At 47.0% G+C, this 25,223-nt stretch overlaps 2 protein-coding genes across 3 annotated transcripts in view; one reads left to right on the forward strand and one right to left on the reverse strand.

Moving 5' to 3' along the window:
- Positions 1 to 25,223, reverse strand: part of LOC123020134 (zinc finger protein 883-like) — a 163,832-nt gene that overhangs the window by 97,299 nt on the left and 41,310 nt on the right. The gene's annotated exons all lie outside the window — the stretch shown is intronic.
- Positions 5,802 to 24,419, forward strand: LOC123020136 (zinc finger protein 345-like). Of its 2 annotated transcripts, XM_044423562.1 has the most exons (7): positions 5,802 to 5,939; positions 11,982 to 12,486; positions 12,684 to 12,816; positions 14,328 to 14,413; positions 14,552 to 14,672; positions 16,812 to 18,422; positions 18,670 to 24,419. In XM_044423562.1, the coding sequence occupies exons 2-7, from the start codon at positions 12,082 to 12,084 to the stop codon at positions 18,801 to 18,803; spliced, it is 2,490 nt and encodes an 829-aa protein (XP_044279497.1). In that variant the 5' UTR covers positions 5,802 to 5,939; positions 11,982 to 12,081; the 3' UTR covers positions 18,804 to 24,419. The 2 variants fall into 2 exon arrangements, with proteins under 2 accessions (XP_044279497.1, XP_044279496.1); XM_044423561.1 differs by having other exon boundaries at positions 16,812 to 24,419.

Genomic DNA, 25,223 nt, shown 5'->3' on the forward strand with positions numbered 1-25,223 from the left:
GAAAAGGGGGTAATTAGCATGGTCAGAGGCTGGGGAAAGGATTTCAAAGTCTGGGACTGTTTCACATAGGAAAAAAAAATTAAGTAAGGGAAGCCATAGATGGACCTTCTATTTTATGGAATAGATGGAGATATGCAAAATTATGCATGATATGAAAGAGGTGAATAAGAAGACTTTTTCTCCCTGTCTCATAATACCAGAACCCATGAAGCTGATTGGTGGGAGATTTCGGACAGGTAAGAGAAGGACCTCTTCACGCATAATATAGTTTAAATTCACTTCCATGAGTTGTTGTGACAGCCACCAATCCGGATGGCCTAAAAGGGGAATTGGATGGATTCATAAAAGGGATGGCTTATTTGTGACTACTAGACCCAATGGTCTTTTATCTGGGCTCCGGGATGTCTGTCTGCCCACCCCAGTTTTTGGGGAAGATGGGTAGGAGAGTGCTTTTGGACTCATAGCCTGCTTCTGAGTTTCCCATGGACGACCGAGCAGGCACTCTGAACCAAATGCTAGACGGGATGAACTTTTGGTGCGATCTCACAGGATTCATCTTATATTTTTATGTCCAATCCCTGACCCAGACCTGCCAGTGAAAAACCAAACTTGAGCTTGGCCCTCTCTCTGTCTCATCCTAGCCCACCTCACAGGGCTGTTGTGGAATGAAGCAGAAGCCGGCAGAAACAGTATTTTTGGGGGAGAGGGCAACACCATACAGTGAAAAGCTCTGTTCAGAAAAGGTTTGCATGTGGGATGACAATCCAAAGCAGCCCTTGCTTGCTCTTCTCAGGACCCTCCCATTTCCATGCTAGATGCCCCTGCCTTTTGTCCCCCATTACGGTTTGGGGGTTTGGGTACAGAACTTGCACTTGGGGGGGGGTCCCATTCACCCCTGTCATTCAACCTTCTCTTTTTAGCTCACTGCAACTGTAGGGACCCCCTACTTCCAAGCAAGCAAAGGCGTTGAGGGGCTTGCCAACTCCCCCTTGGGGAACCCCTGGCCAGTTCCTGCTACCACCCCTTCCCAGCTCCGCATTCCCACAGAAAAGGGGCTGAGTAAGGCTGGGAAGCCTCGCATCCGAGGTCAGGCTCCCCCCCCCCCCCCACCCCGAAACCCCCCTCCCCCCTCTCTGCAGGAAACCTTCCCATGGCAGGATGGGAGGGGATGGCATTTGCTCTGGAGGACCCTCCCTCCTGGACTTCCCTTCCTCTCTAGGAACTCCTCTTTTCTAGCTCCTTTTAACCCTTCCAAGGCCAAACAGCAAAGGATCTGATGGAATCCTGGCCAGCCTGCCCACCAGTTTAGCCCCCCCCCCCCCCGAGATGCACCTGCGGGATTGACTTCAGAAGGTTGAAATAGGCATTACCTTAACTCTGCAGATAAATGGAGTGGGGAACCAACTTTGACAGTGTGCTGTAGTGGTTAGAGACTGGGATCTGGAAGATCTGGGTTCTCATCCCCGCTTAGCCTCCAAGTTCATTGGGTGACTTTGGGCCAGTCGCTGACTCTCATCCTGACCTACCTCAAAGGGTTGTTGTGAGGATCAAATGGAGAGGAGGAGAACAGCATGCATTGCCTTAGAGTAATAGATGGGGTGTACATGTACTGAATGAATGTATCGGCTCACAGTGAGCATCCCAACATCTGAGGGCAACTGCCTGTGCACTCCTGAAGTGTTCAAGTGACAAGCCATAATGTCTGATGGCATGACAAGCCATGATGGTCTTTTACATTGTTATTTATTTTATATTGTTAATTTTATATTGTTATTTTTGTATTTTATTGTATTTTATTGTGTTGTAAGCCGCCCCGAGGCTTTGGCAAGGGGCGGCATAGAAATGTTTTAATAAATAAATAAATAAATAAAAATTTGCCATCATTGGTCTGTTGTGTTGTCCAGACCCGGTTTTGTTATTTCACCATGGTTAGATGGTCTCTAGAAACCTCAGTAAGAAAAAACGGTTTGTTCTAAGGCTTCTCTGAAGCACCATGGTTTGTCATGTTGTCCGAACCCAGAACCATGGTTTCCACAAGGCTGGTATGCAACTGCCACAGAGTCCCCTGGAAAGAGTGGCAACGCAGGAGCCACCCCAGCCGTCCAGCCTCTATGCACTGACCTATGGAGAAGAATCCAGTGTCCCAGGCAAGCAGCGAGGCACCTTGGGACTGAATTTCAGGCATGGTGGGATATGTGCCAACAGCTGGAGGACTGAGCAGGGAATAATGTCTACAGAGCCAGTGTAGGGTAGTGGTTAAGAGCATCGGACTGGGACTCAGACGGTCTGGGTTCTAGTCCCCGCTCAGCCATGGAGCCAACTGGGTGACTTTGGGCCAGTCACAGACTCTCAGCCCAGCCTACCTCACAGGGTTGCTGTTGTGGGGATAAGATGGAGGAGGAGACGTAAGCTGCCTTGAGCCCTTTGTAGGAAAAAGGCAGGATATAAATCGAAAAATAAATAAAATAAGAATAAATAAAATAAATAAATGCTGCCCATCCATATTGAAAGCACTGGAAGGTTCTCTGCCTCTGAACATAAAGTTCCATGTAGCCCAACCTAGCAAAAGATGTATAGATGCATATAATTGAAGGCCATTGGCCTCGCCTCGGTTTTTTAATTCTCCCATGAATTTTGGTTTCAGTCCGTGCAACAACTTCCTTCCAAAAAAAAGCAACTTCTGGACACTAACCAAACATATGTTTAAAAGACTTATGGTAGTGCCAGCAATTGGCCAAATGAAACAGCCCCTTATGAAAGAGATCTGGCAGGGACCCATAGATGCAAAACAGACGTTCTCGTTGAGTAAGATGCAGACTAAAATCCATAGACAGGACCAGTAGACGCTCCAGTGGTGATCTAGTGATTTGGCATTTTTGCGGAGGTTCCCACCAGTCCCCAAAGTAATACTTTTTACACATATAACAAAGAGTTGTTGAGTTCTTCCGGTTAGTTGACAACATTCAATGTGTATTAAGTTGACAATACTTAATACACATTGAAGTATTTCTCCAAAAGGCTTCTACAGTATCAGTGGAATTGTTTCATAGGAAGTTGGGCTAACATCCAAAATGCTACTGGGGATCATGCATAAGGTTTATACTATTCCAGTGGAATTTGATTTGGGATCAAGCAATCATTGCAAATCACAGTCTCCTGTTATGTAAGCCATCCTGAGGCTCTGCGAAAGGGTGGCATATAAATATTCCAAATAAATAAATAAATAAATAAATAAATAGGTTGGGACCTTTGCTTTACACAATGCCAGTTTTCAGGGAATGTCAGTCATTTTAAATGCAGCGATTCTTTCCTCTGCTCTGCCATAATGGCAGTTACTCGTTTTAATTCCCTGTTTTTGGGATCTGTTTGCCTCTTGGATTTTTACAAGTTATTTCTTTTCTTTTCAGGCAGTGATGAGAACCAGGCAGGGTATTAATGGAAAGAGTCCAATATACAGAGGGAGAAGAGCAAGAATGAGAATGTGAAGTTGTACTCCTAGGAGAAAGAAATCAAATGCCTTGTTACAGGAGGGAAAACTTGGCTCGACATTACTGCACATGAGAAGAATGATTGTAAATCACAAGCTGAATATGAGTCAACAATGGGATGTGGCTGCAGAAAGGACAAATGCTATTTTAGGTTGCATTAACAGAAGCATCACTTCCAAATCATGTGAAGGACTAATTCCCCTCCACTCAGCCCTGGTTAGGCCTCACCTGAAGTACCGTGTCCAGTTCTGGGTACTACAGTTTAAGAAAGGTGCAGACAAGCTGGAAAAGATCAGAGGAGGGCAAGGAGGAGGATCCAGGGACTGGAAACAAAGCCTTGTGAGGAGAGAGTGAAGGAACTGGGCGTGTTTAGCCTCAAGAAGAGAAGATTGACGGGAGATAGCATAGCACTCTACAAGGGTCTGAAAGGCTGCCACAGAGAGGAAGGCCAGGGTGTCTTCTTGACTCTCCCAAAGTGCAGGACATGCAATAATAGGCCCAAGCTGCAGGATGCTTGATTCCGACCAGGTATCGGGAAAAATTCCCTAACTTTACAGTGACCCATGGCTCAGGGAGGTTGTGGGGTCTCTGACACTGGAGGCACTCACTGGGTGGCTTTGGACTCATTAAGCTCTTCTTTTGAAGAGCCCAGTGGGTAACTTGGGGCCAGTCATAGCCTCTCATCCCAACCCACCTCACAGGGCTGTTGATGTGAGGATAAAACGGAGATATGTAACAAAGAGGAGGTGAGGAAGAAAATAAGAGACTCCTTATGCTTGGAGATAAGAAAAAAGAAGCTCAACGGCCCATAATCCTAGGGATGGGGGGGAGGGAATAAGTGTGCCCATGGACCCAAAAAGATTGCCTATCCCATCCTAACAGAACGGGTAGCATAATCGAGGTGTAACACCACTGGAGAGGTAATACATAACTGGTTATAGTTTCAATTTCTCTTTTCATCACAATCCAGCAATTCAGGCAGACTTTCCCAGTAGCTGTGGATGATAGGTGTTGCAGTCCAAGGCACCCAGAGAGCACCAACCCAGGGAACACAGTTTTAGGGGATGGTGCCCAAAGGTTAAAGAGATTTGTTCTTGGATAATCACATGTCTAGTATTTATCAGGTAGCTTTGTGTACATTCTGCAAAGCTTTTGATACCAGTAATTAAAAAAAAAACTGACAAAACTGAGGTTGTCCGACTTTGGGCACATTGTGAAAAGGCAAGACTTCCTGGAGAAGACAATCATGCTAAGGAAGGTTGAAGGCAGAAAAAGGGGAAGACCAAATATGAGGTCGGTGGAATCCATAAAGGAAGCCACAGTCTTGCATTTAGAAGACTGAGTTGAGCTATCACAAATAGGCCATTTCGGAGGGCTTTCATTCATAAGGTCGCCCTGGGTCAGAGATGACTTGACAGCACATCACGACAACAGCAGCAACTAATGAGGCTGATAAAATTGCCAATTCGGTTTTACAACTGCCCGAAGTTTCACACATCCTCCACATGGAAACGCTGCAAATGATCATGCCAAAGGCTGTGTGAGGGAGGTCCCATCTGGTGCAGCACGCTGTTCCCACAGTGGTATCTAGTTGCCATAGCATCCTCCTGACCATACGCCACAGCAACTGGGGTACACACGCATATGGCCTCTGGCACTGGAGGAAGCCTTTGGCCATGAGGACTAGCAGCCAGGGATGACTTTTTCCTGCAGAAATTTGCCCAGTCCCCTTTTAAAGCCCTCCAAATCGGTGGCCATCAAGCCACCTTCAACAGTTTAACTCCACGCTGTGCTGAGAAGTCCTGGCTTTGCTCTGCTCCGAATCTCCCCCCATTCAGTTTCATGGAATGACGCCCCCCCCCCGCCGGTTCTATCCTACCCAGTGTTAATCTAAAAACGCAGCTCTATGCAAATGTATCCGGTGGAGCGGTGGGAGAAAACCTTGCAAGATCTCCCATCCACTCCATGCACAGGGTTGGCACGCAAGCGAATCCCATGCCTTCCAATGGGCCGCCTCTAAGCGCGCCCCACCCTGCGCCGCCCCGCTCGAAAGGGGCGCGGAAGGCGCCGCGCGTCCCCCTCGCTATTTCCCCAAAGCCCTCGCCTATGGCTTGGTCTGGGAAGGGTTAAATGAGCTGAGCGAGATGGAGTCCTAGAGAGGAAGGAAATTTGGGGGTGAGGAGGAGGCGGAGGCGGCGGAGGAGGAGGAGGAGGAGGAGGCGGGGGGGCCTCCGGACCAGCGCGCCTCCCCATCTTGCCCCGGGTGCAGCTGCAGGTTGGTGCGCGCACGGAGAGGCGAGCCGCGGGAGGCCGCAGCGGCTGCGGCTGCAACGCGGAGCCCCCCTGGAGCAGGGGGCGAGCCCGGCCCGCCTCTGCTCGGCGCCCCCTCCCCAGCCGCCGCCTTCTGCGGGGGGCCAGCTGGCCTTTGTCCTTCCCACCGAGGAGGATCCGGTGAGTCCGCCCGGACGTCGTGCATTTGGGAGCGGGAGGCAGGGGCGGTGCTCGGCCCCCGAAAGATGCGGGGCTTGGGCGCACGGGACGGGCCCCCCTCCCTGGGCGCAAATGTGCCTTTGGCGATTTAGATAGCCTCTAAAGTCCGTGCGCTGGGGGGGGGGGCGGTTTCTAAAGGGATCTGTCTCCCAAAGACATCCATTTTTTCCAAAGGGATGCCTGGAGAGAGGCAAAGAGGGCACGGAATTTCAGGGAAAAGCCTCAGGCAAGATGATGCTGCCGGGAGTGGGGAGAGGCAGCTGGAGGGGACGCACGTGTGAGCAAAAAGCCAGCTCCTCCCGGGGATCAGGCGCAGCCGGGATCTCCTGACCCTTTATTTCGGCGAGGCCACCGAACGGGATGGCTTGAAAAGGAGATTCTCGAGGAGGAGGAGGAGGCGCCCCGTGGCTACTAGCCTTGCTAGCCCTTTGCCCCTCCTTCACACATGGCGGCCTGCCTGCATGCGCCAGTCGCTGCGGAGCTGGGCAGGCCTTGCACCCATCCTGCCTGAGGGATCCCGCGGGAAGCCGGTTCGCCACGTGTGTCTGGAGTGCTGGACTAAATGGATTCTTGGTCTGATCCCACAGGGCTTTTCTTAATGGTCTTAAATTCTTAAGGCGGCAGGTTGATGGGTAGATGACTTTATAAAGATTTGGGGTCCAGATGAAACATGCAGATCCATCAGTTAGCACTGCTTCTGGCAGGAGATCCAAAGCTGCAGAAGAAGGTGGTCTTGGAGAGAACGCCCTGCCCCAACTCTGACCCAGGGGCTGAATGAAAAAGGCAAGGAGCTTGGAAGTGGGGCTGAGAACTGTAGGTCAGACCCACACACAGATACCTGCACCCCATTCATTTCGTTTGCCTTTTTCTCTGAACCACTCTGCTCTAAGCTATTTTCATTTCATCTTTCCATTGGTTTCATTTGTGTATTTGTGTACCCAATAGCCAAGGGGTGGTTTAGAAAGATTGAACACCTGGAAAATATGGTACAGTCAAACCTCAATTTTCATGGGTGTGACTTTCACAAAATTGCATATTTGCGAGTTCGCCTTCAATAATTAATTGAGATATTTTATTCTGGAGTTTGGCAGCCTACCATGGAAAATCACACATCATGCAAATAGACTAGGAAATGTAAAGAAAGCTTGGAAAGTTTTAGTAATAACTATTATTAATCTCTTATCATTTCCTACTGTAAATATATACACAAATTTATTATAAACATTTTAATCTTTAAAACAGTTTTAGCATGCTAAAGAACTGTGGACAACACACTGGGGGTACCACATTTTTTGTCTAGGTATACTAGCCAGCCTATTGTAAGTGTTTTTTCTCTCAATGTGTGGCGTATCTCACATTTCTTGCAATGTTTTTGCATTTTTAAGTTCAATAAAATACCAACCTTAATCATGGGTCCAAAGCACAGTGCTTCTAGTGCTTCTGCAATTGCTTCCAAGAGGCACAAGAAAGTGAAGATCTTACAAGAAAAGGTTGAATTATTAGATACACTTCGTACAGTGAAGTCAGATGCTGCCCTTGTCCGCCCTTCCAGCGTCAACGAGTCAACTGTAAGGTGTATCAAGAAAAAAGAAAGGGAACTTTATGCTACACCAGTGCAGAATCCATATATATCTCATGTAGAAAGTGCTACTTTTATGTGGATGCAGTGTTGCTATACAAAGGGCATTCCTATAGATTCAAATACGATAAGAGGGAAGGTAAAGTCCTTATATGTTTCTATAAAGGAGGGGGAAGGCGAAGGGACTAGCTGTACAGAGTTTCATGCCTGCAAAGGCTGGTTTGATAAATTTAGGAAAAGGTTTTGCCTCCATGATGTGAAAATTACACAACAGGTCTCTGCTGACCAAACCCTGTAGTGAGTTTCCCTACACCATAAGGGAACTTGTTGACGCGAAGGGCTGTGACCCAAAGCAGGTGTCAATAGTCATCGTGTGAAAGATGCTGTGTGGAATTGGTTATTACCCTTCCTTCACATAGGCATAAGTATTTTTAAAATTAAGTGGCATTTTAAAAATTAAACATGTTTTTCAATAAACTGCTAGGTGTATGTATCAACAGGGTAAACCAGCCTTCCCCAACCTTGTGCCTTCCAGACACATTTGGACTGCATTACCCAGAATTCCCTGTCAATGACTCTGCTGGGTGGGAATTCTGGGAGTTGTGGTCCAAATGCTTCTGAAGGACGTCGGGTTGGGGAAGGCTGATGTAAACTAGCGGAGAGCGAGAAAGGATGTTAATATTATTGGATTTTATCTGGCCAGGGCGACTTATTTTATATTGTTATTTTTTGCATTTTAACTTAATGTTTGTACTTTACAAACATTTTAATTTAATGTTATAATTTAATGTTGTATTTTTTAACTTAATGTTGTAAGCCGCCCCGAGGCTTCGGCGAATGGGGCGGCATAAAAATGTTTTAATAAATAAACAAACAAACAAACAAACAAACCAGGACAGGTATGGTCATTAGTATTAAGAGTTCGTGTTTTGGGGACAGAAATAAAGATATTTGCAGTTTTTCCACGTGCACAGAGGTTCCCAATACCTGCAAATTTATTTATTTAAGACATTTGTATGCTGTCCTTTGCAAGAGCCTCAGAACTGGGAGGCTCCCACCAAGAAGCCCCCCTCCCTTGTTCCACCTTCCAAGACTTCCTTGAAGGAGGCACTTGATGGAGTGCTATGAAAATAAACATCTAGAGTTAGGGTGGAAAAGATTTAATAGGGGCAGAAGTGCTGCCTTCCTTTTAATAGGGAGACAAATGGCCAATTAGTCAGGAGGGTTCTGAAAAGTGCCACTAAAATTATCAAGGAGCCAGAGAAATTGCTCTAGGAAGGAAGATTACAACAGCTGGAATTCTTCATCTTAGAAAAACAGTGGGTAAGGGCAGACCTGGCAGAGGTGTTCAGAATTATGTCGTGAGTGGAGCCAGCTGGAGCCGGGGGTCAGACTGGATGGCCCAGGCGGCCCCTTCTGACTCGCTCTGTTTCTTTGTTTCTAAGTGGGGACAAACACATTTTTTCCTCCTTTCTCCTAATCCTAGAACCCAAAGGGGTCATCCCAAGAAGATGATGAGTGAGAGATTCAGGACAAATCAAAGGAAGAACTTCTTCATGCAACAAGGAATTTAGCGATGGCATTTGCTGCTGTAAGATGCAGTGAGGGCCACTAATTCGGATGGCTTTAAAAGGGGATTGGACAAATGTATGGAAGAGAAGGGCATCGTCTATGGCCGCTAGTCCTCATGGACTTAGGCTACCTCCTGCATCAGAGGCAGTGTGCCTGTGTGTACCCCTGGCTGGGGAACATGGGATGCATATGTGTCCTTGCTTGTGGGATCTTGTGGGCAACTGGTTGGCCACTGTGGGGTCAGAAGTTCGGGTGCTTGTTTGCTTGCGTGCAAACCATGTCTTAGATTTGGCCATGGGAGCGATCGCCAGTTCTGTATGGTGCTTGGCTTGCAAGCCAAGCACCATACAGATTATCTAGTTCAGGCGTTGGCAGCCTTTAACACTCAAAGAGCCATTTGGACCCGTTTCCCACAGAAAAGAAAACACCAGGAGCCGCAAAACTCTTTTGACCTCTAAAATATAAATAACACTGAACATAACGTTTTTTTACCTTTATGCTATGTATAAAAAAAACCCTATTTATTTATTTATTTATTTATTTATTTATTTATTTATTTATTTATTTATTTATTTATTTAGGAGACTTCTATGCTGCCCCATTCGCCGAAGCCTCGGGGTGGCTCACATCCATAAATAAACTTCCATAAAATAATATAAATTAACAGTATAAATTAAGTCGCCCTGGCCAAAGAATAAAATGAATAAATACTATTAACAATTAAAATGACGTTTGAATAAAAAGGTCTTCACCTGGCGCCAAAAAGCAAATAACGACGGCGCCAGGCGGACCTCTCTGGGGAGCGCATTGCATAGAGCGCATTCCATAGTGGGTTGCATTTATGAAACAGATCGGGGGCTGTGCGCAGGTCACAGATCGGGGGCTGTGCCACCACGTGTAGCAGATTGGCGCCTGTGCTGTGCCGGTGTGGGTCGCAGATTGGGGGTTGTGCCAGTGCGTGTCACAGATTGGCAGCTGTGATGCGTATTTGGGGCAACGGCGCCGCAGCGGAGGGATTCAAGAGCCACGTGCGGCAACGGAGCCACAGGTTGCCGACCTCTGTTCTAGGTGATGGGTTGTTCGGGGGTTTTCCACCGCTGGGCCGTGGGAAATTCCCTGCCATTCCATGGGGGGGGGGGGGGGGGGCAGGGGCACATCCTGCTTGCCATGGACCAGTGGCCCACCACCGGGGAGGGGAGAGAGGCTCCGTGGAAGCCGACTGGCAGCCACGCCGCACCAATTTCAGCATTTTGTTCTTTCGTTGGCATTTTTGTTGCTCGGTTTCTGCTTGCTTTGGAGAAGTTTCTTTTTTTTCTGGGGGAATTGTGTTTGGAAGCTAATACACAGGATACTGGATTGTGTGGAAGGTGCTTTTTGTTTCTGCCTCAGTGGTCCCCAAGTTGCGTTTCCTGTTTTTGCCTGTCCCCAGCTGTGGAGAGGTTGAAAACCACTGGGTTAAACAGCTGCTCAGTCCAACATGGCGTCCCCCAGGGATTAATTAGGTGGCAGTGATGACATGCAGATGGGCCCATCCTGTTTTTGAGATGGTGTGTCTACGAAGTACAAGTGGGCCGTTTGTCACCTTCCAGAAGATTTGGCCTCCTGTGTTCCCACGGCTGGTTATGCCACTTAGGGCTGATGCGAGATGAAGACTAAAACATCTGGAAGGTTACAGGTTGCTCACCCCTGGTGTACAGTTTAAGGAATGATTCAAAGATGCAAATAGAAAACACAGCTTTAGATAGGGGGCAGCATAGAAATAAAAATTAGCACCAACAAGAACAACAACAAAGGTCTCAGATATGGGCCAGTGGGATTGCTGTTTGTTGGCAACTTCCGTGTATTCTCTGCAGCTCTACGTGTCAATATCTGTCAATAAATTGTAAATATTACCAAGATGCCTAAAGGCTCACACAGTCTCAGCCTTGAGAGGAAACCCAACGTAGAGACGTGTGGCACTTGGTATCTCTCCAAGGAACCTGGAGCATATTCATAAGTATGATCTTGTGTCCAAGTTTTCTGGCTTCAGTACAAAATTTTAGAAACCAAGACATGTCCAGCTCACAGGCCTACAATCTAACAGTCATGCTAGAATAAGGAAAGGGCAAGAGGAGACGATGGGGAGAACCTGCGAAATTCAGGCATCCGTTCTTCCCAAAGAGGAGGGTTCTCCAGGACACGCCTCCATTTTGAACCTGTTCTGAGTTATGTTTGTCCTCGGGGGGGGGGGGGGAGGAAAAGGAATTCCCCTTCCGGCGCCGTGATGGTGATACAGAGCATTGCAAGGATCAAATTTTCGTGTAATCCTTCATGAGACTTTTAATGAATACAGTGTAGGAAAAAAATTAAGTAAATAAATGAATAAAATTGGCAGGAAAGCTAAAATTGACTTTTATTATGGCTACTGCTGTTAGTAGTTGCGTGTGTTCTCTAACACCGTGAAACAGCATGTGGATGATTTTTGTAGCAAACCATCCCTTGAAATTAAACCTTAGACTCTTTTGAGAGCACCCCATGGACTGTGGCAGTGCCCCAGTGTGCACCCCCAAAGAATGGGGGTGTTACTGCGGGGTGGGGGTGGAGAGGACCTCAGATTTCACAAAGCTGCCGTGCTCTGGTGTAATAAACAAATATTTTCTTGAAGGGACAGACCAGTGACAGCCTTGCGAGGTAGAGGACACAGACGTCACCCCTCCCTGCCACTCCTCAGCTCTCTTTTCTCCTTTGAGATATAGTTTTGCTTTTTCTGCCAGGAAGAAGACCCAGCTGGAATGGACTTGTATTATATCGTCCTGCCTCACAGGTGTTTAATCGTCGTTTTCACGTGTGCCTCCTTTTTCTTGGCTTGGCAGGACTTGGGGGGTTTCACCGATTCGATCCGTTCTTGCACCAACGTGGCAGGAGAAGGAAAGGTTCTGTCAGCTCTGTTGGGGGTCTCCTTGAAGCCCGAAGATGAACCGGGACGACGCAGCCAGCCCGGGCATAGGGAAAGCCCTTCCAGCCGTTCACGTTGGACGCCCCGGGAGATTCCAGAAGAAGGGCCTGGGTGAGGACTCCGTCAGCTTAGATGTGCATCGCCAGCGCTTCCGGCAGTTCTGCAACCCGGAGGCCGAGGGGCCCCGGGAGGCCTGCAGCCGCCTCCACGAACTCTGCCGCCAGTGGCTGAAGCCGGAGCAGCACACCAAGACTCAGATCCTGGACTTGGTGATCCTGGAGCAGTTCCTGATGGTCTTGCCTGCAGAGATGCAGAGTTGGGTCAAAGAATGTAGACCTGAGACCACTTCCCAAGCAGTGGCCCTGGCAGAGGGGTTCCTCCTGAGCCAGGCAGAGGAGAAGAAGCAGAAAGAGGAGCGGCAGGTGAGAGCATTTTGGCTTGGCAGTTTTGAAGGGTCAGCAGGATCTTCCAGGATTCCGTAATAATTCCCACCAATCGTCCCCCTTTTTTCCGTGAATCATCCGGGGAGGAAGGAAGAATGGGGAAGGCCACCCAGCACCCAGATCTTGTCTTCTGTTACTCTTTTCCTAACCTTTGCTCTTCCTTTCTTGATTCTCAGAAGACCTCAAAGGACCCAGTTGTAGAAGAGACCACAGAAATCCCCAAGGCAGTGAAGGCTCCGTTGGACATCGGACAGAGGTCGCTGCCTGGGTGGGTCACACAGGAAAGCACCGGAGGTACCTCCTTGTTAGGTAAGCATTGGGGGGACATTTTTCTGCTTGGTCTCCTCTTCTTAAGCCCGAGATAAGGCTGGTTTTAGATTAGAATCATAAAATCATAGAATAGTAGAGTAGGAAAGGGCCACGAAGGCCATTGGGTCCAGCCTCCTGCTATTGCAGGACACCAAGTCACACCATCCAACTCAGATGGCTGCCCAGTTTCCCCTTGAATGTCTAGTGTGGGAGAGCCCCCCACCTCTCCAGGCAGCTGGTTCCACTGTCGTATTGCTCTGTCAGTGAGGAAGCTTTTCCTGATGTCCAGCCTGAATTAAATAGACATACATTGTTCAGATGTGCCAGAGTCTTTTAAGCCCAGGGGTGGTTTGGAAATACAGTTTCATTGCCCAGTTTTACTTTTATATAATCATGTATTTTTAAGTGATCATGTATTTTATATAATCATGTATTTTTAAGTTACTTTACTTGTCAGTTATATACTGTGGGAGGGAGGGAGGGAGGATGGAAGGAAGGAAGGAAAAGTTAATCAGTAAAATGTTCCTTGCCTCTAAAGTAGGGGTGCAGAACTTTAGGAATGGGGGTCAAATCTAGTCTGTCCAGGTGCTTACTCTGGCCCTTTAGCATTCCCCTGGCCTCACCCCACTTTCTCTAGCCGCCTAGCATTTGATTGTTCCCCAGCTTTTGTGCAGGTTTCTCCACTTTTGAAAGAGATGAAATTTAAATTCCATTTAAAATCTCGTATGATAACCTTTTAAGAATGTTTTAATGTTTTGCATTTTATACAGCATTTTGCTGTAAACTGCCCGGAGAGGCTCAGCTATTGGGCCATATAGAAATCAAATAAATAAATGAATACAGCACAAAAGAAATTGCCAGTGAAGCACAACGGAGAACAAAAACCATCAATAGAGTGACAAACCTTTCAGCCACAAGCCAGCTTAAACACCAAAGGCTTCCCTGAACAAAAATGTCTCTTGCCTTCTGGCAGAAGGATGACAGAGAGACGCCAAACTAGTACCTCTGATGGCAGCGGGACCAAGAAAAGAGTCTGCCTGAATGCTAAAAACGCTGGCCGTCTCGTAAGGAAGAAGGCTGTCTTTTGGCTACCCTGGTTTCAGACAGTCCCACATCCCTTAACTTTATTTATTTATTTTCCGCTTTATATCCTGCCTTTTTCCTGCAAAGGGCTTAAGGCAGCTTACATCATCCTCCTCCTCCATCTTATCCCCAAAACAACAACAACAACCCTGTGAGGTAGGTTGGGCTGAGAGTCCATGACTGGCCCAGAGTCACCCAGTCCCACCCAGAGTCTCAGCCAGTCCCATGGCTGAGCTGGGACCAGAACCCGGATCGTCTTGAGTCCCAGTCCCATGCTCTTCACCGCTATGCCACACTGGCTCTCACATTAGACTGAACATGGGTTTTGGTTTCGGTTCTAAGCTGCTTTGGGCGTCCCCCTGATCAAAAACGATGGTGTTAGTATAATGACTGAATCACTCTTCTCTCCGCTTTTGTGCTCCTCGCAGGAGATGGACCCTGGATGCCACCGAGATCGGCTAGTCCATCTCCTCTCTCTGGCCCAAAGGAAACACCTGGCGTGCAGCTGGAGCAGGTACGCGAGGCTCTGCTGGGAATCCTGGCTGGGAAGAGCCTGGATCGCCCCTGGCAGCTCCAGTGGGCGTCTGGGCTCTGCTGGGAAGGGAGAAAACGGCCGTGTTAACTGATGGGAGGAAATGTCTGCTTCTTCCAGGAATCCTTTGAGGAGGTGGCCGTGTATTTCAACGAGGAGGAGTGGGCAATGTTGGATCCAGACCAAAGGACACTGCACAGAGAAGTTATGGAGGAGAATTGTGGGATCGTGGCATCTCTGGGTAAGCCTCCCTCTTGTCCTTGGATGGAGGAATATGCTAAAGAGAAATAAATAATACATTGTTTTGTTGTGGTTTCGCGAAGTCGCGTCCGACCCATCGCTGCCGCATGGACAACACTCCTCCACCATCCCCCGGAGTCCACCCAAGCCCACCCCCACTGCCCCAGTGACTCCATCCAGCCACCTCAGCCTCTGCTGCCCCTTCTCCTTTTGCCGTCAGTTGTTCCCAGCATTAGAATAACACTTCATACGTTTTGGCATTCTTCTACATTTCTACAGCCTGCATTGCCCTCTGGCTTCCTTGCTCATTTCTCTTCTTCCTGATCCCAATGAACTTTATGGGACTTCCCTGTGCATAGACTTGCACGAGACTGTGCTGTTAGTCTCCCTTTGAACCTGCACCCTGAATCCTTCCCTTTGAAGTTGGGTGGCTTTGTTACCCACTAAATGTGTATAGCCCCTTTTTATAGAAAGGTGGGGTATAGAAATAAATAAATTCCAGCAGACAGGAACAAACGGAAGTGGAATGGAAAGTGATGTCCCACTTGTAGATTTCCTTGAGATCCTGCGTTAGTTTAATTCACAGTTTTTTAAGTGCCTATTGGTCCGGAAGCAAAAGGTAACGAGGTGAGAGTTCTACCCTGCAGGTCTCCAACACAGTATCTGTGAGCTTCAGTGTGACTTTTGTTGCCCAACAGGTTCCCTGCCTTTTCTTATTTTTACTTTTATTTCTTAAAAAAAAGAAAGAGAAGCTAGGAAGCTGGCAAAATGCATTTTTGGAGTGCTATCAATATTCAGTTCAAAAGCATGACTTCGCACCAGCTGGGACAAGTTCCCTTTGTTTTAGTCACACCAGGTTGCCTCTTGGGAGATGGGAGTTTCATGACTGGCAGCCATTCTGTGAGAGTGCCCACGACACACTCAGAATTCCAAATATGTCCACAAGCTGCAGCGATGGTGTCCATTTGATCTACTTTACAATAGCTCTGGGAGTCGGTTGAGACGGTGAGGAAGGGATGGTCCTCTCACCCCCTCAGCTGCTTGGGGCAAGGGAGTGTCCAAGTCCCAGACTGCTCTTTGCCCCAAGCCTGGACTGTCGACTCAACAGCAGTTCTAAAGAAGGTGAACAATTTCATATTCTCTCTCATCTCTTAGCCCAAGTCCACCCGGCTCAACGGGTTCACTCCCCAGTTCACTGGTAATTTCTCAAAATATTTCCAGTACTTCAGGAAATTAGTCTCCTAAGTTCAGAATCTTCCCAAATTCAGTTTCCTTTCCTTTCATCTCCCCCAATCCTCCCACTCCATACATTTATCACAAAAACACTCTCAGATGGAGCTTCTCTTGTATTGCTTTATTTCCCGTTTTTATAGATTTGCTGTTAGGTTTGCTGGTGGCACCTCAGCTGTTCCTGTAAGTGGTCTGTGGGTGTGAATGAAGGGAGTTCACCTGGAGGCTGGATGGCCCCTGGAACAAAAGAAGTTCTCTACTGTTGGTCAGCAAGCTCTTCCTGACTCCTCCTCCTCCTCATCATCATCATCAGTTTAAGACTTTATATACCGTCCTTCACTAAATACCATCCTTCGCTTTCCATTCCACTTCCGTTTGTTCCTGTCTGCTGGAATTTATTTATTTCTATACCCCACCTTTCTATAAAAACGGGCTATAAACATTTAGTGGGTAACAAAGCTACCCAGCTTGAAAAGGAAGGATTTAGGGTGCAAGTCCAAAGGGAGACTAACAGCACAGTCTTGTGCAAATCTACTGACAGGTAAGTCCCATAAAGTTCAATGGGGCTAGGGAGAAGAGAAACAAGCAAAGAAGTCTGGTCTTGGACAGCATATAAAAGATAGATAGATGGATAGAAAGTAAGTCAGTCCCAGGATGGTAATACAATGAAATAAAAGTACAGCATCGAACAACAAAATTCAAATAAAACCCCATCTTAAAATAGTTTAACACTTAAAATCTTGGGAAAATAAAAAGGGTTTGGTCTGGAGCCGAAATGAAAAAAGTGTTGGTGCCAGGCTCACCTCTCTGGGGAGCATATTTTATGCTACAGAGGGGTTAACTGCATCACATCCTTGATTTCACACTGCATTTCTCTCGGTCTGTGATCAGCTGTCTCCCCTTTTTCCAGGAGAGGATGGACAGGAGATTGAAAAAGATGGACAACCGTGCAGGTTGGTGCTGGAAGCAGACAGATGTGAGGAGCCAGAACAGCACAGAACAAAAACTGAAGCAAAAGGGGAGGGGAATGAATCCTCTCCATCTGTCGATATGAAAATCCTAGTGTACGACATACCAGTCCAAGAAAAAATAGAAACAGAATGGAGTCAGTGCCTTCTGTGTGGGAAAACCTTCAGTTGTAAATCCAGCCTTATTGCTCATTGGGAAATCCACACAGGGGGAAAGCCATATAAATGCTTGGAGTGTGGAAAGAGCTTCAGCACTAGACAATATCTCAATTGCCATCGAAGAATCCACACCGGGGAGAAACCGTTCCAATGTTCCAAGTGTGGAAAGAACTTCAGTTCTAGACAGTATCTCACTTGCCATCAAAGAATCCACACAGGGGAGAAACCATTCAAATGCTTGGAGTGTGGAGAGTGCTTCTCTTGGCCAAACTCTCTTACTTTACATCAAATTATGCATACTGGGAAGAAACCTTATAAATGCTTGGAGTGTGGAAAGAGCTTCAGTAGAAGTACCAGCCTTACTTCACATCAAAGAATCCACACAGGAGAGAGACCATATAAGTGCTTGGAGTGTGGAAAGAGATTTATCCATAGCACAAGCCTCAGCTATCATCGGCGACGTCACACAGGAGTATCGCCATATAAGTGCTTAGAGTGTGGAAAAAGGTTTATCCATAGCACGAGCCTCACTTACCATCAACGATGCCACACAGGTGTAAAACCATATAAATGCTTGGAGTGTGGGAAGAACTTCAGCACTAGGCAGTACCTTACTTGCCATCAAAGAATTCACACAGGGGAAAAACCATATAAATGCTTGCAGTGTGGAAAAAGATTTATTCATAGTACAAGCCTCAATTACCATCAACGACTCCACTCAGGGGAAGAACCATTTAAATGCTTGGAGTGCGGGAAAAGTTTCATTACTAGGCAACATCTTACTTACCATCAAAGAATACACACAGGGGAGGAACCCTTTAAATGCTTGGAGTGTGGAAAGAGCTTCAGTAGACGCACAAGCCTTACCTCACACCAGAGCATCCACATGGGGGCAAAACCCTTTAAATGTCTGGAGTGTGGAAAGAGCTTCAGTAGTAGACAATATATTACTTCTCATCGAAGAATTCACACAGGAGAGAAGCCATTCAGATGTCTGGAGTGTGGAGAGAGCTTCTGTTGGGCCAACTCCCTTACTTTGCATCAAGTTATACATACAGGAGAGAAACCATTTAAATGCTTGCAGTGTGGAAAGAGCTTCAGTAGAAGCACCAGCCTTACTTCACATCAAAGAATCCACACAGGGGAGAAGCCATATAAATGCTTAGTGTGTGGAAAGAACTTCAGTACTAGCAGATACCTCATTTGCCATCAAAGAATTCACACAGCAGAGAAAGCATTTAAATGCTTGGAGTGTGGAAAGAGCTTCAGTACTAGCAAATACCTCAGTTGTCATCAAAGAATTCATACAGGGGAGAAACCATTTAAATGCTTAACATGTGGCAAGAGTTTCTGTTGGGCTAACTCACTGACTTTACATCAAAGAAGTCACACAGGCGATGAATTATTTAAGTGCTAAGAGATGGAGAGAAGAACCCATACTTCTCATTAGAGAATTTACACATGGGGGGGAAACACCACAGTTAAGACAAAGTGCAGAAGTGTGGATAAAGCTTCCTTCAGAAAATAAGCTTACTACATGGCAAGTACATAACAAAGGAGAGAAACATGCCAGACCTTAACTGTTTTATTGATTTTGTAAAGACAGATCAAACTTTAAGAACTATTTAAAAACCCACACAGGGAAGAACCCAAATAAATGCTTTGAGTGTGGAAAAGGCTTCCATTTGGGTGCAAGCTTCACTTCCCATCAGAGAATCCACACCCGGGAGAAACCCTATCAATGTCTGGAGGTGAATGCAAAGAGCTCCAGTTAGAGCTTGAGCCACAATTGACATCAAAGAGATCACAGAGGAGGAACCATGGATTTGCAAGGCACACTGGAGGAGGTTCATTCCCAGTACAACCTTGGAGGTGGTTTTGAGTGGATGAGGATGAATCTGCTAATGCCTAATCCTGGTTGAGTGCGGTTACTATGACTGGGACTTCTGTCAATCTAGGGACAGAAATCCAGCCTGTTCTTGGTGGAGTTAACACCATTCCTTCTGAATGAGGTCAACAGCCTGGGAAGTTCTCCATAATCCAGCCCCGCTCCTGGAAGATCAGGTACTGATGGGGACCCGAAGCGTCTGGAACCACCATCAGCTGATGGACCAGCTCTGCTTTCCCAGTGAGCCGCCAGACCTGCCCTCCTTCCTCTTGCCCTTCACGGTGGATGGTGAACATGCACTCTGCATAGAACTGGCTTTGGAAACGGTTCGGGAGCCGTGATCGGCCTACGACCAAGCTGTGGACTCTGGTGGGCAGATCAGGGCATGTAACTCCATGTTCTGAAGCGTGGCAGGTGAGCGTGCACGGCGGGACCTTGGCGTGTGGTGCGCCAGGACGGTGGCATGCCTCGCTGACGGGAATCTGTCCAGTCTCCACGCAGCCTGCCTCAAAGACTTCCCCTCCTCGCCCCAGTGGACTTTCGTGGAGTCCCTGCTTTGCATCGCTTCTCCTTTTCATGCAGTTTCACCCTGATCTTTGGTTTGCTGCTTTGTGCTAAATTGGCGTGGATTTTATGATGTTGCCGCACTGGTGTTGTTTCCGTTGTCAGTCACCTTGGCTAGATTTGTAGAAAGGTGGGGTTGGAAAAGGCAGATAAAGATACGAAATAGTTCTTTTTTACATAAAAGAACCCACTCAGGAGAGGCGGCTGCACTAAGGGATTTTGGAAAAGAGACATCATAAGCTGCTGTCTCAGAAGTGAGAAAGAGTCCTGTGGCATCTTAAAGATGTACACAGACATAAACTCCCACTTACGACAGGCCAAGCCCATGCCGTGTGCTGTCCAATTTCAGCTCTGGGGATATCATCCCATCTTACAACTTGCATGTGTGTGTCTTTTCTACAGTGCAATCCTATATGTGTCTACTTGGAAGTAATTTCCACTGAATTCCATGGGGTATGTTATAGAAAGCCCCTTCCCTTGACTGATTTTGTCTGTTCTTTTGCGATTTGGGAGGCGTCAGCAGTGCTGAAATGACGTTACTATAGAATGGACGGAGAAGAACCAATGTTTGAAGATTAGGTTTGTTGGAAGATGAAATAGTGAGTCCTGGTCGCTTTTAGAATGATAAACCTAGTGATACTGTCCACCCACATTCTTTGTCTTTTTTTAATCCTTTACTGAAGTATACTGTGTATTGGATGCTATTTATGTAATTTCCTATACAATTAAATAATTATAATTAGTGAGAACAAATATGAACGTGACACTGAGCAGTGAAGGCACCTTTTTTTCAGTAACACCCACCCTCTAGGTTATTGTTTTAAGTTGTTTCTCTCCTTACTATTCTTCAATCTCCCACAGAAAGGCAGCAGAGTTGTCTGGCAGATTGGAAATGTAGTCACCTACTTCTTTTCTTTCGTTTGGACTCACATCTCAGAACGTCCGTTGTCTCTCATGTCACAGAGACTGGCTATTTCTCAGTGGATTCTGCTTGGATCCTGCTTGGAAGAGGCATTTCGTAACCTTTACCACAGTCTTTCCGTACTAACAGCAGGTGTAGATTAGAACAGGATCTGTGAATTTGTTTGGTAATTAGCCGGGGTGAGTGATGGGGGATTTCTGGGAAATTTTGAACTGGAAAATTGCCTCAGTTGATTCAGACTGGGATATGTTCCGTTTGTATCATGGTGCCCAAAAGAGGGGTTTAATTTAACACAGATATTTTACTTGTATATAAAAGCAAAGGTTTGGAGAATATGAAAGTACCTTATGCCAGTTTTTGTCCCAATACACCACAAGTAGGCTTGGGATGAACCCTGTTGGAATTGACCCTCCCACAAGCATCTGTGGACTTGCTTTTGTGTCCAGCTTGTTCTTCATTTGCCGAGTTGCTTAGGCAGGAGGAGGTCTTGCACCCATCCTGCCGGAGGGATCCTGTGGGCAGCTGGTTTGCCACCATGTGTATGGAGTGCCGGGTTAGGTGGGCCTTAGCCCCGATCCAGCAGAGCTGTTCCTGTGTTCTTTCTTGGAGAGCCCCTTGTGACCAGCTTTCTTCAGCATCAGCTGCAGCTTCACAGTGGACTGGAGAAAGGGGAGCTGAGCCCAGGGACTCCGGCTATTTTCTCCCCCCAAACACATCCCTAATCACAAAAAATTAACCTGAAATAGTTTGAGAGAGGAGGATGTAAAACTTGCTTAATTTTATGGAGAGCGTAACCCTGTGACCAAAGGATATTTCAGCTTCTCAGATCCCAAGTTGGAGACAGTGCTCTAAGCTCGAGCTTCACAAATTATCTCCAGCCTCCAGCTTCCTTCTGCCTCCCTCTGAGGTGCTCCAGCTCATGAATTTCAGAGCAGGAAGACAGGAAAGTGGCTGATGGGTGTTGCTGTAGGGTTGTCCCATGAAATGTTCGATCATACAGGCATTTTTATTGGCATACTTTCAAGAATGTAAAAGCATGCATTTCCATGAAGCAGTTTAAATTTAAGGGAGGAAAGAAAGGTATTAAATGATCCTGCAGGTTAATACATTTTAGCAGCCCGATGAATTTCGTAGAATATGCTGATAACTACTAGAGTCACAGAGTTGGAAGGGGCCAAGAAGGCCATCAGGTCCACCCCGCACCATTCCACTCATCCAGGTTGTGCCATTTCACTCAGGTTGAGTACTTTCAGTTTCCCTGTTCTTTTTCACACACACATGGTATTTCAGTGACTGAGATTATTCTCCCATTTATTTGAAAATGAAAGATTCATTGCAGATTTGAAACTGGCAGGCTTGCCCGATTGTGCATATGCGAGAGGCATAATTCATGATTATGAACGAATGTATGAAATGAGCAGAAAAATCAAGCATGGGAAAAAACATTCTGGAAACATGTCCGTTTCGGAAAATTTCAAATGCATGCTTTTCTGCCCCTGCATAGCTATCCAAGATGAACAACAAACTGAATGTTTCCTGGAAGAATTATGGAAGCCCACAGGAACATAAAGTCTGAGATGGATGTGATCCAATCCAGTACTCTTCTGATCCAATCCAGACTCGAGGGTTGAGTTTAGGCCATTGCTGACCATGAGCCGTCATTGAAACATGGCTTATTGTGTGTCTGAACCCAGTCAGGATCGACCCACAGTTCATAGCCTGACCACAAACCATGGTTCTCTTCATGGTTCTTCGTGGTTAGCAAGCCATATTCAACCCTTGAGTGTGGGTTTTCGTGGTCATTCATTCTTATTTCCCTCCCTGCCATCTGCCAGTGGTCCATTTCCAAGAGCCCCTCTACACTAAAACTCTTAACATGTTCAGCTGAAAGCCCTCCAAACCCTGAACAGCAAGATGTGGCCACAACATTGTTTTCTGGACCCATAAATATCCCATGCTTGGCTTTCCATCCAAGTCTCCATTTGACCACGTGGCTGAGAAAGCAAGCATTCCTTTCCAGCAACTGGAAGGGATACCATGTTGTCTGGGAGGCATTTGGGATCTATTTCTGGGACCTCCACATGCCTTTTCACTGGGGCTGCGACCAAACTGAAATTCCACAAAGGAAAGCAGAAGGGGTGCAGTGAGGGAAGTCGCTCGGGAGAGGAACAAAGGCAAAATGTCCACCTACCATGCCCAATGCCCTATTTGGATGCCTCCTGCAAACCTAGACTGAGAACCTGCCTTCCACCTCTGTTGGCTCTGCTGGGCATTATTTCTTCAGGTGACCCAACCACATCCCATCTCCTGGCTGCTTTGGAAATGCCAACCTGACACTAGCTCAAAGCTACCTCCATTCCAAGGGGGAGTATTTGCCTTCAGTCCCCAGAGCGGTCTAGCATGGTCCCATAGACGCCATCCTGGCATCCGCCAGCCTCCCTGCCCTTCCTGATGTGTGTTTGTAGTTTTCCATGTATTATTATTCTTGTTTTTTCTTCATTTCCGAGAAAGCCTCTGTGTTCCATGCAGGCCCCAGAAAAATTGCTTGAAAATGAAATTCCTGGTTGGTTGCCTGCATGCGCAGCTGCCCAGAAAGCCAGAAAATACAATTTTAATCTGGGGTGAGGGGAGGACACGTTGAGGGAGGTAGGAAGCACCCTGGGGTGATTGGAAGGGTATTTTGACTTTAATCTCTGTGTGCTTTGCTTTTTTGTGTGTGTTTTAACTCATTTTACCTCTTGAGTGTTTTTCTGAACTGCCACAGTTCGCTTTCTGTGAAACGGGCATTTTGTCGTGCATTTTTGGAGGCCAGTAAGAGATTTGGCATTTGGGGCTTGGACCCCACCTTAGCTTTGTACTCTGTTCTTTCGGCCAAATAACTTGTTCCTCAGTTTGCCATCTGTGAAATGGGTGTTCTGCGCTTGGCCAGGCCCCCTGGCAGCTGTTTGTGAATGGGGAAGCGCCTCTTCCTTGGGCTTGATGGAGCCACCCTGCCCTCAAATGTCCAAATGCGCAGTCCTTCTCATGGCCTAGTGCACAGGAGGAGAGACGTTCCCTGGAGGGATTAGCTGCACAGAGCACCCCCAGTTTGGAAAAATGCATGGGGAGACCCCCCCTTTACCTCCTGGAACTCACTACCTGGGCCTTGAGTCTGGACATAGCAACTTCGTGGTGGTCTTCTGCATCTCCCCACATCACCTTTTTCTGGGCCAGATGGAAGAAGAAGGTGAAGAAGGGGCTTTTCTCAGGGCCCCACCTTGTGCCGTGGGCCCTTGGCAATGGCCCAACCAAGCCGGACATTCGTCGGAAGCTGCCTCTTTAAGAACCCATTTCCAGATGGGAAATTCCCAGTCTGCTGTCCCAGCAAAACCCGAGTACGGAGGCACTGTTGGTTATTTAGTTTTGGCGATTTGCTAGGCCTAGAGGTCCAAGGAGCAGTGGGATAAAATGGAAGAGAAATCCCCTCATTCCTCCCCATTGGCTATGCTGGCTGTGGCTGATGGGAATTGCAGGCCAAAGCCTCGGCAGGGGCTCCACTAGGATTTCCTCTCCCCGCTTTACTTTGTAGGCTATATAGTTGGAAACTTTAGGAGCTGCATTTAACTAGTCTGGACAGGTGGGAGTTTAGGTGGAGCTAAAAATAACCATTTAGATTGCTGCTAATTTTGCCTGCCAATCATTTTTGGATATCATAGCTATTTTCACTTGAGGCCCGAATATAATTCCTTGTATATCGTTTTCCAAACAGGCTCTACTGAGCGTTAATCTTTTGCATGTAACGATCACCCCATCTTGTGATTTCTACTTAACGATTGTACTTTCTCTGTAATCATTACGTGTTTCATATTTTAGTTGTGTGTGTAAAGTTCCTTTGCATTTATTCTCCTCCAGAAACCGTTTGTGTGTACTATTCTTGCTTCATATTTCTTGTATAACATGTTTTTATCTTTCGTATGTTGAGAAATGGCCGTTGCTTTTCTGCTTGGAATTTTAAATAAACCTTTCCGATTTATTGCAGCTGGTTATATGCTCTTGGTCACTGGGCAAATAAAGATCTGTATTTTTGCTTTAAAGATCAATATGCTGATTTCGACATAGCCATAGATCGAATAAGGTGCAGGGGTGTGTCTACAGGCTGCCTGGCTGTAGGAGAGGGAATTCCCTTGGAAAACCCTTCCCAGGTTGCATCCAGGAATCCATCTTTGGAATGCTGCCCAGCATCCTCACAGCCAGTGCAGTTCCTTCCCTGTGGCTCCAGAGAGGGAAGATCCCAATCCCTGACCACATCCTGTGTGGAAAGAACTGCACGGTTTGCCTCGCCTTGGAGGGGAGAACAAGAATCTGCAAAATGATACCAGTGGCCAGATCAAAAATAAGACAGGGTCACTTTGCAAGCCTTTGCAGGATGAGCATTGGACGTGTAAAGACTGGCAGGATGAGGTCCAGTGCAATTATACAGACCAACTGGGGGAAAGGCAAAAGAAGCCCTGTGAAAAGTCCTTCCTTTTGACCCTCTAGATCAGCCTTCCCCATCCCAGTGACCTTCATTTGGACTGCAACTCCCAGAATTCCCTTCCAGCAGGGTCATTGACTGGGAATTCTGGGTGTTGCAGTCCAAATGTGTCTGGAAGCACTGGGAATTCTGGGTGTTGCAGTCCAAATGTGTCTGGAAGGCACAAGGGTGGGGAAGGCTGAACTGGATAGGAAAGAAGCTAGAAGATGAGTAGGAACGGGTGGAACCCTTCCCCCACCTCTGAGGCCCAGTTGCCACCTTAGGAGACCAACATATGTGGCTTTTTCCACAATGGGCGCCCAGCATTT

This window comes from Varanus komodoensis, unplaced genomic scaffold (genome assembly GCF_004798865.1).
Source record: "Varanus komodoensis strain SLA01 unplaced genomic scaffold, ASM479886v1 scaffold141, whole genome shotgun sequence".
In the NCBI taxonomy this organism is placed as follows: domain Eukaryota; kingdom Metazoa; phylum Chordata; class Lepidosauria; order Squamata; family Varanidae; genus Varanus; species Varanus komodoensis.